The sequence below is a fragment of the Sminthopsis crassicaudata genome, chromosome 1, assembly GCF_048593235.1.
Source record: "Sminthopsis crassicaudata isolate SCR6 chromosome 1, ASM4859323v1, whole genome shotgun sequence".
Classification (NCBI taxonomy): Eukaryota; Metazoa; Chordata; class Mammalia; order Dasyuromorphia; family Dasyuridae; genus Sminthopsis; species Sminthopsis crassicaudata.
The window spans coordinates 463,842,989-463,860,934 of record NC_133617.1 but is presented as its reverse complement, the minus strand read 5'-3'; the positions used below and the strand labels follow the sequence as shown (position 1 = coordinate 463,860,934).

Sequence of the window (17,946 nt, the reverse complement as noted above, 5' to 3'; positions counted from 1 at the left end):
TTAGGCTGACTACTAAGTTCTAAGATTTTGGAGGTCTTGCTATATGCCATATAATCCACTGATAACTCAAGTGTTTCTGGAACTTGCTACCAGCTTATCCTTACTCCTTAGGAGTTCTGGGCCATTCTTTCAACTTTGTAGCCGAACTTTCTTTTATGCATGGTCTCCTCCAATTAGAGCATGAATTTCTTGACAAAAGGGACTTTGTTTTTTTGAAGGTTCAGTTTGTAGCTTGGCACAAGAAGGACCATTATTTTAACAATCCTCAAAGGACAATTCATCCATACTGCATCAATTGTCAGTACATTTTAAAAATACATAATGCAATAAAAATAAAGTAGGATAAAATTATTTCAAAGTAATATTATGATTTCTACTTGTAATTATTTGTACTTAAAGTGAATTTGCATAGATAGGAAAAATTATCATAAAAATTTTTTAAAAATTGTGTCAGTTGATGTACCTCATCTTTTTAGTATTAACACTACATGCTTTTTTATTCATTTTCATTATTCATTCTGAATCCAAATCCAGGACTTTCTCCTCTGCACCACATTGTGTTTGTTCTTAGCAATTATTATAAGGAGTCATGATTTGGAGATATAGTAATATACAATGTCTGTTTGAGAGAACTCTTTGCAGTATCAAGAACCACTTTTGTGGATATCTATATGATGATATAAAACAAGTCTCAAAAGAAATAGGGAATAACTTTAACTCCTATTTTAGATATCAACAGAAAATTTTGCATGAAAATTTGGAGTACAGGTGTACCATAAAGGGATTCCAAAATTGCATGTAATGAGGACATAGTCCTTCTTTTCTCTATTCAGAGCTTTTTGCTTGAAATGATAAACTTTCTGTAAGCTGAAATCCACTGAATCTTTTGGATATGTTACCAAGCATTTTTAATGTTTAAAGGGTACAACAGCAAGAAAGTGGGGATCTAAACTCAAAAAAGGAAGTTCAAAAACTTATTTTACATAAATACCAATGCAAAATCCATCTTCCTTTCTCTGTTTATAGCTTTCAGCCTTTGTTTCATATCTAGCTTCTGGAATTTTGCCATTGGTCTTTTGACCTATTTCAAAATCAAATTAATGCAATTATATGGAAGACTGATTATTTTCAAAACATTGTGTTAGATTGACAAGATTCTATGGGACCATGCAATTCTTGAACACTGGCCCTGCAAGAACATAATTTTGCTGAATTTTTAAGTCTGATGTCTGTCTGTCAAAGAGATTTTCTGAAAGCATAGGTCTAACAATATTACCCCTTCTTCTCAGTAAACTTCATTTGACTTCTTATTACTTCTAGAACCAAATATAAAATCCTCTTTTTGGTGTTCAAAACCCTTTAATACCTAGCCTCTCCCTATATTTCCAGCCTTCTTATACCCTATTCTTTTCCATACACTCTGTGATCTCATGAAATTTTCCCCCCAAATAGTATTTTATTTCTCCAAATACATACAATGATTGTTTTAAACATTCATTGTTGTAAGATTTTGTGTTCCAAATTTTTCTAGCTCCCTCCTCTTTCCCCAAGACAGCAAACAATCTGATACAGGTTAAACATATATAATCCTTCAAAACATATTTCCATATTTTCCATGTTTTGCAAGAAAAATAAGACCAAAAAAGGAAAAAAAAACCAGAAAAAAAGAAAAAGCAAACAATCAAATAAAGATGAAAATACAATGTTTCAATCCATATTCAGTTTCCATAGTTTTCTCTCTGGATACAGATGGCATTTTTCATTCCAAGTCTATTGGAATTGTCTTGAATTAAGGCATTGCTAAGAAGAGTCAAGTCTATCACAGCTAATTAGCACATAATCTTGCTGTTACTAAGTAAAATGATCTCTTGCTTCTGCTCATTTCACTCGGAATCAGCCCATGTAAGTCTTTCCAGACTTTTTTGAAATCAGCCTGCTCCTCATTTTTTATAGAATTATACTATTCTATTACACTCATATACCATAACTTATTTAGCTATTCCCCAACTGATAGGCATCCACTCAATTTCCGATTTTTTGCCACTACAAAAAGAACTGCTACAAACATTTTTGAACATGTTGGTCCTTCCCCCTTTCAAAGGATATGCACAGTTTGATAGTCCTTTGACTAGTTCCAAATATTCTCCAGAATGGTTGGATCAATTCACACCTTCACCAACAATACATTATTGTCCCAGTTTTCCCACATCTCTTCCAATATTTATCATTATCTTTTTCTGTCATCTTAGTCAACCTGATAGGTGTAAAGTGATATTCAGAATTGTTTTCTAATCAATAATGATTTAGAGCATTTTTGATGAAAAGCTGTTCAAAAGACATCTACAATCTATAAGCTATTTATTTACCTTAGGAACAATTAATTGTCTCCACCATGTTAAATTATGTATGGAATCATTGTGATGTCCATATAAATAGTCATATTGTATGTAGTATGGAACTTGGAACCCTCATTTAGCCTATGTACAAATGAGCAGATGGAATCCAAAGATTTGAATTACAATTTTGGTGTTTCAGAATAACTAAAATTCATTGTATTGAGGAAGAAGGCTTTTATAGTAAAGGTGATGTCAGGTTACATAGAATTAAACTAAGGAGGGTGACAAAAAAAAAAGTGAATCCATCATCAGACAGTGCCTATAACATTCTATTTAATGCAAATAGCTTGGAAAGGGAGGAAAAAAGCAATTGAAGTTATTTCAGTTGAGCAAGAGTTAGTTAATTCTGGCTTTGAATAGCGTTCAATAGTTCTTTGAATTTTGGCATAATACATCTGACCATTCATAGAAGTAGCCACTTATTTGCACATAAGCAGGCCTTACATATAGATTACATGATGCTCATACTGGGACATTATCAGGAATTTATGGAGCTCATTACCTTTTTTTAAAGTAGTTTTTCAAATTTCAATCTCATTTCAATGAATTTCAAAGAAGATGAAATAGTCCAGAGAATTTTTTTAAAGTAAATTTATTTTCACAAGTATTAAAGTAACCACCTTAAAAATTAAGAGTTAAAAGAATCCTAGCTTTAAAATGTTTTAAAGATTTATCTGCTTACTCCAAGAACAGATATTAAATATACTTCTCTTCCTCCTTTATAGAGGTCAGGGAATAATGAATGGGAAAAACTGCATAAAATGTCTGGCTTGGTTGATGAACTGGTTATATATTTTATTCAACTGCTTTCCCTTCCCTGCCCTTTTATATCTGTTATAAGGGCTGGCTTTCTAGGATAGGGAAAGGGATGGAAGATTAGGAATTGTAGATGATATTTTAAAAGACAATCAATATAAGTTTAAACTTATCTGCTTTGTTACATATGACAATATTCTTGAGAAGATAAAATTGCAAAATTAAAATGATCATTTGAAAACTAATAATGATCCATATTGAAATGAAATCAGATTCTGAGTTCTGAATTGCCACTTTGTGAGCCCCATTTGAATAATTTCACTTATTTATTCAATTCACACAGAAATACTTTGTGAATTGAAAGCTACTTTATAAAATTTAGGATTTTTTTTCAGTCTGAAAGTTTGTTTTAAATTTCCCTTTTTACTGATGTTCCATAGTGATGTTTTTATTGAATCATTTCTTCCTCCTGTATTTTCATACTTAAAGATTTAAATTTTTTTTCATTGCTAAAGCTTTTTAACACTCCAATTACTTAAATATATTTCAATATTCAGGATACTATATAGATTGTTCCAAGTTAGTAGAAGATAGGGGAGGAATGTGTTATATAATAAGTTTCTTTGGTTCTACCAACTGCTGTTATTAGTCAAATAGAGGACAAAAAAAAGTTATTCTCCTTTTTCTAATCAATACAAGGGTCAGAATTATTTCTGAACTTTTGTTTTCTTTCTAGTTCTACTAGTCAATGGGTCTATCAACTTAAGTGGCAGTAATTTTCAGAATATTTCCAGTAATCCCCACTTTGAGTTCTATGAAATTTTTTTAGGAACTCCTTGAAAGAAAATATGTGTTTTGCATAACTTCACAAATGGTTTCTTAATTGTGTGTGGGGTTAAGAGAGAAAACTTAGAACTCATAAATTTTAGAAACAAATGTAATTTTTGTTTTGTTTTGAATGTAACTATGGGGAAATATTAAATAAATAAACAAAATTAAAGAAAATGTGATTAGTCGATATATTTAACTTTTATCTGCTGGATTCAGACACCTATATGGCACAGTGGATAGAGCTCTGAGCCTGGAATCAGAGAAACTGTAGTTCAAATTCCATCTCAGATATTTACAAATGTGTGATTCTGAGTAAATCACTTAACTCTGTTTTATCTCAGTTTCATCAGCTGTAAAATGAGCTAGAGAAGGAAATGGCAAACCAATCCAATATCTTTGTCAAGAAAACTTCAAAAGGAGTCATGAAAAGTTAGATACAACTAGAACAGCAACTGTTGGATTCCTTCTATTAGTCTTTCCCCCACCATGTTACACCAGTTATTGGGTTTTCATAGAGTAAAAGAAGGCACTAAAAAGTTCTGTTTCCTTACCCCTACCATTACTCCCACCTCCACTCCCAAAAGGGTAAAAACTAAAAGTCATTAAGCAAAATCATTGCAAGTGAAGTTAAGAATTGACTCAATCTAAAAACAAACTTGTTGCTGGTTAATGCAGTACTTTAACATAGTATGCACTTAATAATTGTTTATTGACTGAGAAATGTATAATTTTTTGTCCATTTGTTTATTTGATATTTTTATTTTTTTATTTTACATGTGAAATATTGCCTAACATTTGTTTTTAAAACTTTGAGTTCCAAATTGAATCCCGTTCTCCCTCCCCACTCTCTCATCCCCACTGAGAAGAAACATTTGAAATAAAATTTTTCCTAAGTGAAAATAAATAATATAATCTGTTTGTTTTATTATTGCTTTTTAAATTTCTATTTTTATGTTATTTTTAAAATGGAAATTTCCATGTACATAGTAGAACAGAAAAAGAGAAATATATGTAAAGCCAAAGATCTTTATTATGCATAGCTTGTTTTTATGTTCTAGTGGTATATAAAGCTTTTTTAAAATAACTTTTTATATACAAAACATATGCATCAGTAATTTTTCAACATTGACTCTTGTAAAAAGTTCTGTTTCAACTTCTCCTTTCCTCCACTCCCTCCCCTAGATGGCAGGTTGTCTCATACATGTTAAATATATTAAGGTATACGTTGTATACAATATATGTATACATATTTATACAGTTGTCTTGTTGCAAAAGGAAGATTGGATTTAGAAAGAAGGTAAAAATAACCTAAGAAGAAAAAAACAAAAATGCAAGCAAACAATAGCAGAAAGAGTGGGAATGCTATGTTGTAGTCCGTACTCATTTCCCAGTGTTCTTTCTCTAGGTGTAGCTGGTTCTGTTCATTACAGATCAATTGGAACTGATTTGGATCCTCTCATTATTGAAGATTTCCACTTCCATCAGAATACATCCTCATACAGTATTGTTGTTGAAGTGTATAATGATCTCCTGATTCTGCTCATTTCACTCAGCATCAGTTCATGTAAGTCTCTCCAAGCCTCTCTGTATTCATCCTGCTGGCCATTTCTTATAGAACAATAATATTATATAATATTCATATACCATAATTTATTCAGTCATTCTCCAGTTGATGGGCATCCATTCAATTTCCAGTTTCCAGCCATTACAAAAAGGGCTGCCATAAACATTTTTGCACATATGGGTCCCTTTCCCTTCTTTAATATATCTTTGTGATGTAAGCCTAGTAATAACACTGCTATATCAAAGGGTATTCACAGTTTGATAACTTTTTGAGCATAGTTCTAAATTGCTCTTCAGAATGGCTGGATCATTTCACAATTCTATCAGCAATGCATCAGTGTCCCAGTTTTCCCACATCCCCTCAAATATTCGTCAAAATGTAGCTTTCAAAGCTGGATAGTCCCATAACCTTTTTGTACTTGTTTCATTTTCATATGGATTTGGTCTGGTTCTATGAGTTTTTTAATATAGATGTCTTCTAGCAAGAATCTCTACTCTATCAATGCAGAGGAGCAAGTGAGCTATTCTGTATGTACACTGAGAGGTTATGATAATGCCCTAGAGTCACACAACCAGTATGTGTCAGAAATAGAACTTAACTCAAATCTTCCTGACTCTATCCACTAAAGAAGGCTATCTTTTGCTCTCTTTCATATAATTATAGATGTAGAGCTGAAAAGGATCTTAGAGACCATTTAGTCCAGAAATATTAAACTCCTGGTGCATAAGCCTTCACACCAGCAAAATTCTCAAGCATGCCTGAACCAGATTAAGATGTAATTGGGAAATGTTTAGCAAAACAAATGGATAGATAATTAAGTAGAAAAATAACTTTAAAATGAACATAGATAATGTTAATTTGTGGTTTTCTAGTCTTTTGGCTGCTCACTTAGATCCATTTATATTTCAGTTTGAGTGAATTACTCTTGTCCTGCCTTGTCTCATTTTTACAAGAAAGAAAACTCAAGCAGAGCCCTGGTGATTTCCCCCCAAAGTGGGCAGTGACAGAGCCAAGATTTATACTCAGGTTCTCTGATTCCTATTCAAGTGCCATTCCAAGACACCATCTTGCTTCCCTTAAATAAGGGACTTTAGTTACAAAGTAAGAAGTCCTCATATTATTTCTCTAATTTGTCTTAAATTAAGTTCTGTCCAATAGGCAGTTTATAAATGCTCCTTACTTACCCTATTGATTCCCAAATCACCCCAGATTCTAGTAGCCGCTGTTGCTATCTATGAGGAGGTTTCTTGATGCTGTTTCAAAGATAGCACCAAAAATGGCTGCTGCCTGAAAAAGAGAATGGTGACTACAGCATCTCAAACTGGGGATGTTGTTGCTTGGCACTTCTCTGGGATTTTGACCACTTTGAAATGTAGTTTAGTACTCTGCTTATATACAATATATTCATTATAATATATTTAATTATATTATAATAATTACAGTTCTAATATATATCAACAAATAAATAAAAATTTAAAGTGATGTGTATGTATAAATATAAACATACATACACACACATACACACACACACACACACACTAGACTTCAACCCTAAACATGCATGCAGCACACAAAAATAGCCTATAATTTTTGAACAAAGTGTCCCCAAATTCATAATATACATTTAAATCTTATATTAAGACTTAAAGCTATACAAACACCTTGGAGATAATTGCACTTGACAAGATCATCTCCTTTGTACCATAGAAGTGTCTAGTAAATTTAAGGGGGGTGACCACTTCCTACATCCCTCATGTTCTACATGAAATTTTTTTATGTTAATGTTTATGTTGTTTAGGCTTCAGGCCTTGTTCCTGGATACATTATGGAGGTTGGCACCTTTTGTTGTCATAGGGAAGGCTTTGTTTGCTGGTGGAGCCAGAAAGTATAGAGGAATATTGCATTTTCTCCAAATACAACCAGACCCTGTTACCAACCATGATCTTTCTAGCTATTTTCTAGAGATAAGACAGAGAACTTGAAGTCATGAGATTTTTTCCATAGCTCCTATAGGGAATCTAATCATATATAGTAAATCTTTATAGAATAAACTCTCCTTTTCTGAAGAATGGAATGGTGAAAAGCTTAGTTCATGAGTACATTGTAGCTCTTGTCTATAATAATATTAATAGCTAACATATCGTATTTATTATGTTCTAGGCACTTTGCTAAGGGCTTTACAATTACATATTATGGGAGTTAGAGGGGGTTACCCTGTAATCTGGAAAATCCATGTAAATTTTTTTTGGTTCTCTCCTCATACCAGAGAAGTCTGAATTATTATGATATTAAAATGTCAATATTATACAATTCACATATTTTATGAATCTCAGAGTTTCTAAACTTTTTTCTGTGTATTTACTAGCTTTTACAGTTTCCACAAAATTCCTCCAAAATTTTTATTTAATTTCTTATACCAACTTGTATGGTTATACAAACCATAATGGGGATTTTTTCATTTTTGGTCTGATTTTTCTTGTACAGCATGGCAATTATGGAAAACATGTAAAATAATTTACCTATATCAAATTGCTTGTTGGAGAGGAGGAAGTAAAAGAGGGAGGGGAAAATTTGAAACGCAAAATTTACAGAAATGAATATTGGAAACTATATGTGTATTTGGAAAAATAAAATACTATTGAGGGGAAAAAAGAGAAAAATCACAATGGAGAAAGTCACAGTTTGGAAGGGATAATTATATGATCTCATTTGATTCTCACAACAACCATGAGAGATAGCTGCTATTACCTCCATTTTACAGATGAGAAAACTGAAGCAAACAAAGTTAAGTGACTTGCTCAGCAGCACCATACAGTTGGTAAGTGCCTGAGGCAGGATCTGAACATAGATCGTCTTAACTCCAAGCACCACCTCACTGCCTCCATCAGGAGTAAGTGCCTCAATGGAAAATAAGACCGTCACAAAGATATTATTAGAGGTATGGTGGCATTGGAATTAAGAAAACCTGAGTTCAAATCCTACCTCAGACAGTTTGTGACTCTGGGAAAGTCACTTAGCTCTTTGTGTTTTAGTTTATTCATCTGGAAAATGGTAATAATAATAATAGCACATATAGAATTTTCTTTTTTTTCCCCCTGAGGCAATGGGATTAAGTGACTTGTCCAGGGTCACATAGCCAGGAAGTGTTATATGTTTGAAATCTGATTTGAACTCAGGTCCTCCTAATTTCAGGGCTAGTGCTCTATCTACTATGCCACCTAGTTTCCCCCCCACATATAGAATTTTATTATCATTCAAATGAGATAATGCATGTAAACTATTCTCCAAATATTAAAGTATTCTATTAATGCTAGTTATTATTATGTATTCAATTACATGTATTATTATATGTTGCCTATTATCAATTTAACCACATACTTCATTCTCCTCTAGACACTCATTCTTTTTTTAAGATGACTATTAGAGTGTGATTTGCATAGTCTTCTTTTTCCAACTCCATCATGAAAAATCTGATTGATGGAATGGAAAGAACCAAGGAAAACCAAATAATCTGGCTTATCTCTCTCTCTCTCTCTTTTTCCCTCTTTTTATTGGTCATTCCTTCCTTTCTCCATAGTTCAGAAATTAGAAGGGAAAAAAAATAAATTTTCAGCAGATTTTTTTTTTTTGGTGGCTGAGGCAATTGGGGTTAAGTGACTTGCCCAGGGTTACACAGCTAGGAAGTGTCAAGTGTCTGAGACCAAATTTGAACTCAGGTTCTCTTGAATTCAGGGCTGGTGCTCTATCCACTGCTTCACCTAGCTGCCCCTATTTTTAGCAGAATTGATCAAAGTTATAAGGGACTTTTTATTAGTAGTTCTACCAGCCAGTTTTTTGGCCCTATGTTAACAAACATACTTTTAAATATTATCTGCATCCAAAAAAGAGAACTATAGAGACTGAGTGTGGATCAAAGCATAGTATTTTCACTTTTGTTTGCTTTTTCTTTCTTGTGTCTTTTTTTTTCCTTTTGGTCTGAATTTTCTTGCACAACATGACAAATATGGAAATATGTTTAAAAGGATTCTACATGTTTAACCTATGCCATGAGACTGTTTGTTGCCTCAGGAAGGGGGGAAATAATGAAGGAAGGCAGAAAAAATTGGAACACGAAAATGTAATAAAAATGAATGTTGAAAATTATCTTTATGTGTATTTGGAAAAAATAAAATGCTATTGAGAAAAAAAACAAACAAAAAAACATACTTCCTTTGGTGTTACCTATATCAGTTTCCAATTTTTGTTGTCTATTTTTAGGCCTGTTTCCTTTCAGAATATACCTCTTTGGTATATTCAGACCATATGACTGCAAGCTATTGTGCACTGCTTTCCAGAAAAGGGGAAAAGGTATACAAGGAAAGTATTGTGAATACCCTTTTAGGAGCTACAGATACTTGTCAGGAGATAGAAGGATATATGTGTGGGAGGAAGGGTTAATGCAAATCATATTTGTATAACATGGCTTACTTTTGAGATGTGAGGCTAGCCTTCAGATAATAGTGCTTCTGTTACTAGGATCACACTTGGCTTGTTTTTTCTAGCCTCATTTCCCCACCATGCAGAGAAAATGGGCCCTACAATGAAACAGAAAGAATAAAATGTTGACTAATGAAACCACCAGTCCTGGTCTCAAAGATCTGTTTTTTGTTTTTGTTTTATATTATATTATATATATATATGTACATATATATATATATGTACATATATATATATATGTGTATATATATATATATGTATATATATATATGTATTTTTCCCCTCTTCCACAGTCTAATATAATTTTCCCATTGAAGAGAAACTATTATCTTTTACAAAAACACTATAAGCTGCCTTTGGTTGCCATGACTAGAAATGTAGTTTCTAGTATTCTGAAAGTTCCACTTCATTGTTTCTCCCTCTAATGATAACTTTAGCTTTTTACCCTCCCAGCCTTTGCAGTATCTGTATTCCAGCCTGGAATGCAATGCGTTGTCTCTTCGAGTCACCAGTTTCCTTAAAGACTCATCCCAATGATTGCCATCTTCTACATGAAGCTTTTTCTAGTTCCCTCATGCTTCAGTTGCTTTCCCTTTCAAATTTCCTGTAACTATGCCATTACATAGGTGTCCCCAAAATCTTGGTTATTAAAGCTTTGTTTTAATTATTTCAGGCATATCTGACTTTTCATGATTCTATTTGGGGTTTTCTTGACAAAGATACTTTTGAGTGATTTGTCATTTCTTTCTCCTGCTCTTTTTATAAATGAGGAAACTTAGCCAAACAGGATCAAGCGACTTTCTCAGGGTCACATAGTTAGCATGTATCTCAGACCATATTTTAATTTATGAAGATGATTCTTTCTGATTCCAAGCATAATTTACTGCACCATATAGCTGCCAAGGTTTATTAAGCAATTAAAGTTCAAAACTGCAATAAGACCTAGAGACCATCCTTTATGCGTATTTATGTCTCTTTACTTTCTTCTCTGATCCAGAACTGTAAGTTCTTTGAGGACAGAGACTGTTTCACAGCTATCTTCTAGTACCCGCTTAGTGGCTGCTAGATAGTAGGTTCTTAGTTAAATGTTTGTTGACCAATTATTTGGTTACCCATACTCAGCTGCTTTGCAAGACCTCTGTTTTGATCAAGGCAGCTAGATTAGTTCAAATACCATAAATACCTACTAACCTTGTAGTGCAGATTCTGTCTCATTTAACCTCTGCCTCATTTTCTTCAGCTGTAAAATAATAATATTAAAAGACACCTTCCTTGCAAGGTAGGATAAAACAAGATAATATTTGTAAAGTATTTAGCCTATGTTTTAGACATATTTCTCCCTGTCCATATGTGGATATTGCTAATTCTGATTATACGCCTTCAACATTTTCTCACCTTGTCCTGTTTTTATATATTAAAGGAAAAATTAGTTAATCTATTATGGAAGATCTAGAGATCTTGAACTACATTTATTATTTTATACTATATGGATCATTCCTCATTCTGCCTATCTAATTGATCTGTTCTATTTTTCTACTGTTACATGTCCTCAGAGATGCTTATTATAATATTTCTTTCATACAAGTTATCATTGACATCATGCTGTAGTTTCTTTATATCCACCATGCATCTTTCTCTTGTTCTTTTGGCTATTCAATTTATCTTGAAAGTTGTAATCTATAAAGTTGCCTTACAGAGGGTTCTCAAAAGCAACTAGTATAGTATAATCTCCGGTAAATGATGCCAAACTATAAAAGTGAGTTTTAACCAAATTTCAGAATTGTACCTATCAAGACTCATCTAGCAGAAGGGCTTGCCACCAGAAGAATTACTACCAAGTGGTAGATTTTGGATTTTTTTTCTTTTTTTGCTAAGGCAACTTTTTTCCCTTCTAAATTTTCTTTTTATTATGAACTTGACAAACAACAACCATAAAGGGTTCCATATACAAAGAACTGCAAAAGAAGATTATATAATTCATATTATATACTATTTATTTTTAAAGTAGATGTTAAATTTAACATGAGAATTACAATATTTCTGTGATTGTCCATTTTCTCTTCTAAATTCCTTCTGTTCTCATCTGGATTTCTTAAACATTTATTGATGCTCTTTTTAAAAACATCTCTGTCTCTTTCTTAATTTCTACCCCCAACTCTCCTCCCACAAAATAAAAGCTTTCTCTTATAATAAATAAGTAGAGTCAAGCAAAGCAAATTCCAAGACATCTTTTGATATAGAAGAGTACATAATAGCCTTCAATCCTATTTTGCTTATTGTTTTAAAGTTTATTTTCAAGAAATTTGGTTTCTACAGATGAAAACATATGAGCACTTACATTGTTTAATAGCCAAAGATAAGTAATATAAGAAACTCATTAAGCAGAAAAGTTACATGATAAGATATTATCTGCATTGCATCAACTCAACTCAGTGCTTATTATCCCAAGATTATTGATTTATTGTTGTGTTCTTAGGGGCTTTTATTCTATTTCTTTATGCAAAAGTTGGGGGGAAAGGTTTAAAGATTGATAGAGTGACTGTTTAAAAAATTTTCTATATTTTCTAGGCAAATCTGCTAAATGGAAAATATTATAAATAGTTTTCAACACATATTCATATAATCCTATTTATTGTTCTCTGGGCTATTTGGGAAAATTAGCAATAAAAATAATATAATAATTTTGTTGCTGTATCATTTCTTACTCTCTATGACCCCATCTGAGGTTATCTTGACAAAGACACTGGAGTAGTTTGCCATTTCCTTCTCCAGTTTATTTTCTAGATGAGGAAACTGAAGCAAATTGGGTTAAGTAACTTGCCTAAGGTCACATAACTAGTAAGTGTCTGAGGCCAGATTAGAACTTTGGAAAAGATGAGTCTTCCTGTTTCCAGGCCCCATATTCTATCCACTGTGCTACTAGTCGCCCACATAATATTGTAAAATATACACATATTTATATATAGAATTACATGTATACATAAATAAAATATGATGTTATGTTATATAACATACATCTATGTATATGTATATATGCATATACATATATATGATATGTATATCACATATATATGATATATATATCACATACACATGTAGGTGTATATATGTTAATTAGCTACTATTTATATTACCAACCATGTGTCAGGCACTGTGCTAAGTGTTTTGCAATTATTATCTCATTTGATCCTCATGAAAATCTTGGGAGCTAGGTGCTTTTATTATTGTCCCCATTTTATAGATGAGGAAATGGAAGCAAACTGAAGCTAAATAACTTGTCCAAGATCGCAAAGTATATGTGGTCTGAATTTAGGCTTTCTAGACTCTAGGCCCAGGACTCTATCCACTGCATATCTGTCAGTTTAAAAAAAATAAAAAGAAACATAAACAGGGCATGGTGAAGCAAGCTTGCTGCTGGGGAGGTGGACTGTCATTGAAAACAAATCTGATTTTATTTTTTTAATTTTTCTTAAACTTAAATACATGAACTTTTTTTTTAATTGAAAAATTCTGGACAAGATGTGGAAAAAGAGGTACACTGGTGCACTGCTGGTAGAGTTGTGAACTGGTTTGATTATTTTAGAGAACAATTAACTAGGCTCAAAGGGCTATAAAATTGTGTATACCCTTTAATCCAGCAATTGTATAACTCAAAGAAATCAAAGAAAAAAGGAAAGGACATATAGGAACAGAAATATTTATAGCAGTTCTTTTTTGTGCTGGCAAACAACTGGACACTGAGAAATACTCTTCAGCTGGGGAGTGACTGTTGTTGTATATGGTTGTAATAGAAATACTATTGCACTATAAGAAATGATAAGGGGCATGGGTTCAGAAAAATCTAGGAAGTTTTCTATGAACTGATAGAAAGTGAAATGAGCAGAACTGGGAGAACAATGTATATAGTTAACAGTAAAATTGTAACAATGATCAACTGCTAAAGATTTGGCTACTCTGATCAATGCAATAATCTAAGACAATTTCTAAGAACTCATGATGAAAAATGCTACTCACCTCCATAGAGAAAGCTAATGAGTTCATGAGTATAGATTGAAACTTTTTCCCCCCATTTTTCTAGGGTTTGGTTTTTGTTGTTACTGTTGTTTATTTGTTTTGCCATGTGGGTAAATAGAAATATGTTTTACATTACTTTATTGTAGGCTTTTTTTTTGCCTTCTATAGGGGAACAAGCTGCAGGAAGGAAGGGAATTTGGAAATGAATTTTTTTAAATGAATGTTAGAAAAAAAATTTAATTAAAAAATATTTTGACAACTGGTTGGGCAGGGAGGCAGACATCTGTAATGTCTGCTACCAGGGAATACTAGGACTGGTGGATCACTTGAGCTTGGGATTTTTAGGTGTAATGGGTATTAATTTGATCAGGTATCCACACAGGGCAGAGCATTGATGTGATGAGTCCTGGAAAGCAGGGGACCACAAGGTTGCTTAAGGTGAGAGGAACCAGTTCAGATTAGAAATTAGGAAGGCTTAAGCTTCTGAGCCCAAAATATCTTGGGATTTACTGGCTACATTTCTTTCTTAAGGACCAGATCTTAAACCAAACCAATCTGATTCTAATTGGCCCCCAATAGATCCTAAGCCAAGCCCATTTAATAACAATAATGTTATGTTTCCCCATCCAAATTCATAGATTCCCTAAAATCTATTCAGGAATCCCTTTAGTAATATGGATCTCAGGTTAAGGACCCTTGAACTAGAAAATCCTTCCAGGTCCTGAAGCTGGTAATATACTAGGGAAAGTGCCCTTGCCATCTTCCATTTCTGAGAATGTCTCTGGGTCCTTCCCAACCCCAACTCCTCCAAACAGTTTCTGTTGGTGATTATTAAGATTCCTAGCTTTATATGTTAAACATTTCAGCATTTCTGTTATTCAGTGATATCTTTGTAGCATCACAACCACTACTTTTTTGTGATGTTCTAGAATGCTTTCTAACTCTCCTCTATTATTTTACCTCAGGCATTAAGTTTTTAACAACTTAACTTTTAACAAGCTTATTTTTGGAGCACATTTTTGATAATATATTTTTATGGTTGTCCCTTCAAAATATTCTGTGGAAAAAACTTTCTCCACACTTTTTTAAATAGTCTTAATTTGTGCTAGATAATTCATTCTTTTTTTTATGGCAAAACTAATGCATTTGGTGGAAGAGAAAGTATGGGCAGAGTTTCAGGTAGTAATGGATTTTTATTTTGATCTTTTTCCCTCTAGGAGAGAAGCTGTTGATCCTATAACATGGAGGATTGCCTTCATACCTCATCAGAAAATCTTTCAAAACTGGTCAGCTGGGCCCATAGTCATGGGACCATTTGTAGCCTCATTCCAAATCTGAAACATTTGCTTTCTGAAGGTTCCCATGGCAACCTGACAGCAATGTGGGGCTGCAGTGCTGGCCATGCTTATCATTGGCCCCTGACAGCCACTTGTAGAGCTGGATCCCAGGAAAGGGTCTGTTTCCAGGACAACAGGAGTTTCAATTCTGATAGTCCCAGTATCATTGGTGTACCTTCTGAGACACAGACCAGTCCTGTAGAAAGATACCCTGGGAGGCCAGTGAAAACTAAGCTGGATTGTAATAGAACTAGAGACTCTTGTGATTTCTCTTACTGTAGTGAGCCATCAGAATTGGATGAAGTTGTAGAAGAATATGAAGATGAAGCAACACTTTTTGACATGGTTTGTGAGTCTTCTGTGACAGATGAGGACAGTGACTTTGAACACCAGACCCAAAGATCTCAAAACATTACTCGGAAAAGATCTGGAATTTGTCCATCTTCAGTTCTTTCAAGTACTCAGTCACAGATCATTGATGAAAGCAGCAGTGATGTCATTGTCAAGAAAATCAAGCAAGAGATTCCTGAAGATTATTATATTGTGGCAAACGCTGAACTAACAGGTGGAGTGGATGGCCCCACACTCTCATTAACCCAGATGGCGAAGCCTAAAACCCAGGCTCATGCTGGTCCTTCTTATGTTGGACCAGCCAAACCAACTCCACATTTGACCCCAGCACTCAGCACAGAACTGGACCTACAAAGTGTCTCTGCTTCTCCACCCATAATCTCAAGGCAGACAGTCCAGAAGCCCATCAAGGTATCCCTGGCTTCACCTAATCGAGGACATTCTGGTACCCATGGGACCAGCCAACAGGTGGCAATTCAGATGCCTGTGAGCACATCCAATTCCAACAAACAGATTAGCATTCCTCTATCTGCCCTGCAGATCCCAGGACAAGAAGAACAAGTGGCTTCTGAGGAGCTACTACCACCTCTACCCAATCAGGTCCCATCCTGTGAAGTAGCCCTATCACCCCCACTTAGTACAGAGCCAGAAGTGAGCTCTAGCCAGCAGCAGCCCATGGCTCTTCCTACCATCACAACTGAGGCCACAGCACAAACAGTACCAGGTATGAAATCTCTAATATCCTATGTACACAGAATATTCTGTACAATTTTCTTATGGCATTTTACAGATAAGGCAGCATGGCATAGTGAAGAGAATCCTGAATTAGGAGACAGCATCTTGATTCGAATTCTAACTCCGGGTCTAAATGAGCTGTGTGTCCTTGGGCAAATTGGTGAACTTCTTTGGGACTCAGGTTCTTCATTTTTAAGATGAGGAAGTTAGATTAAAGCAGGAGCTCTTAACTTTCTTTCTATCATGCACCCTTTAGGCAGTCTGGTAAAATCTATGAACCCCTTCTCAGAATAATTTATGTGGTTGGTTTTATTTTTAAACTCATAATTGAAGGAAATATTAAGTTTTCAGTTAGAATTTAGTAAAAGTAAAGACATATCTATGTATACGTATATATATATGTATATATACACAATATACTGTTAATATGTATACACACACATATATATACATATATATATGATATATTTTAAAATATTGATGTTGTTATTTGTTCTTCATTCTTGAATAGCATCACGACATTAAGTGAGGCCATGACATGCAAGTGAATTGGATTTAAGTTAGGGAGGCCTGTGCAAGGTTATCTGCCTCACTTTCCCCTTCAGAGCCATCTGGGTCCAGTAGCCAGATATAGATCAAGACTGAAGATGACCCTAGATGAAATGGGAGACCTTGGCCTTTTTAAGCTAAGGTCTTCAACAGATCTCAGTTTGACTGAGGCTGCAGTTATTCAGTGATTTAGGCTAGGTAACAATTGAGGCAAAGAATCTCCTCTTTCATCTAGTCCAAAAAAAAAAAAAATCTGAATAAATAAGTAAATCTGTGGGGAGAAAACCCTGAGGGTTTCTAGCCAAAGCTTCCTCCCTCCTTCTCTCTCTCTGTCCCTCCCTTCTCCCCTTCCCCCCTTCCTCCCTCCCTTCTTCCCTCTTTTTCCCTCCTTCCCTTCTTCCCCCCTTTTCCCTCCCTCCCTCCCTTCCTCCCTCCCTCCTTCTCTCCCTCCTTCCCTTCCTCCTTTTCTCTCTCCCTTCCTTCCTTCCTTCCTTCCTTCCTTCCTTCCTTCCTTCCTTCCTTCCTTCCTTCCTTCTTTCTTTCCTCTCTCCCTCCCTCCCTCCCTCCTTTCCTTCCTTCTTCCCTCCCTCCCTTCCTTCCTTCCTTCTTTCTTTCCTCTCTCCCTCTCTCCCTCCCATAGGGTATCATACCCTTATCTAGAGATGCTCTTAAAAGCATTTTTTCCTCCCAAAATATCTTGGGATTTACTGGCTACATTTCTTTCTTAAGGACCAGATCTTAAACCAAACCAATCTGATTCTAATTGGCCCCCAATAGATCCTAAGCCACGCCCATTTAATAACAATAATGTACGTTTCCCCATCCAAATTCATAGATTCCCTAAAATCTATTCAGGAATCCCTTTAGTAATATGGATCTCAGGTTAAGGACCCTTGAACTAGAAAATCCTTAAGGATCCTTGCAACTCTAAATTCTA

The 17,946-nt window shown here is 34.3% G+C and overlaps 1 protein-coding gene across 3 annotated transcripts in view; it reads left to right on the top strand.

Annotated features, from left to right (window-relative positions):
• KIAA1958 (KIAA1958 ortholog) overlaps window positions 1-17,946 on the top strand; it is a 234,019-nt gene that overhangs the window by 131,581 nt on the left and 84,492 nt on the right. For 2 of the 3 annotated variants that reach the window (XM_074280865.1, XM_074280866.1), the window contains exons 3-4: window positions 5,389-5,547; window positions 15,255-16,449. In XM_074280865.1, the coding sequence (XP_074136966.1) occupies window positions 15,279-16,449 (1,171 nt within the window). In that variant the 5' untranslated portion in view covers window positions 5,389-5,547; window positions 15,255-15,278. The remainder of the gene's footprint in view (window positions 1-5,388; window positions 5,548-15,254; window positions 16,450-17,946) is intronic. The other variant, XM_074280863.1, reaches the window with a different exon arrangement.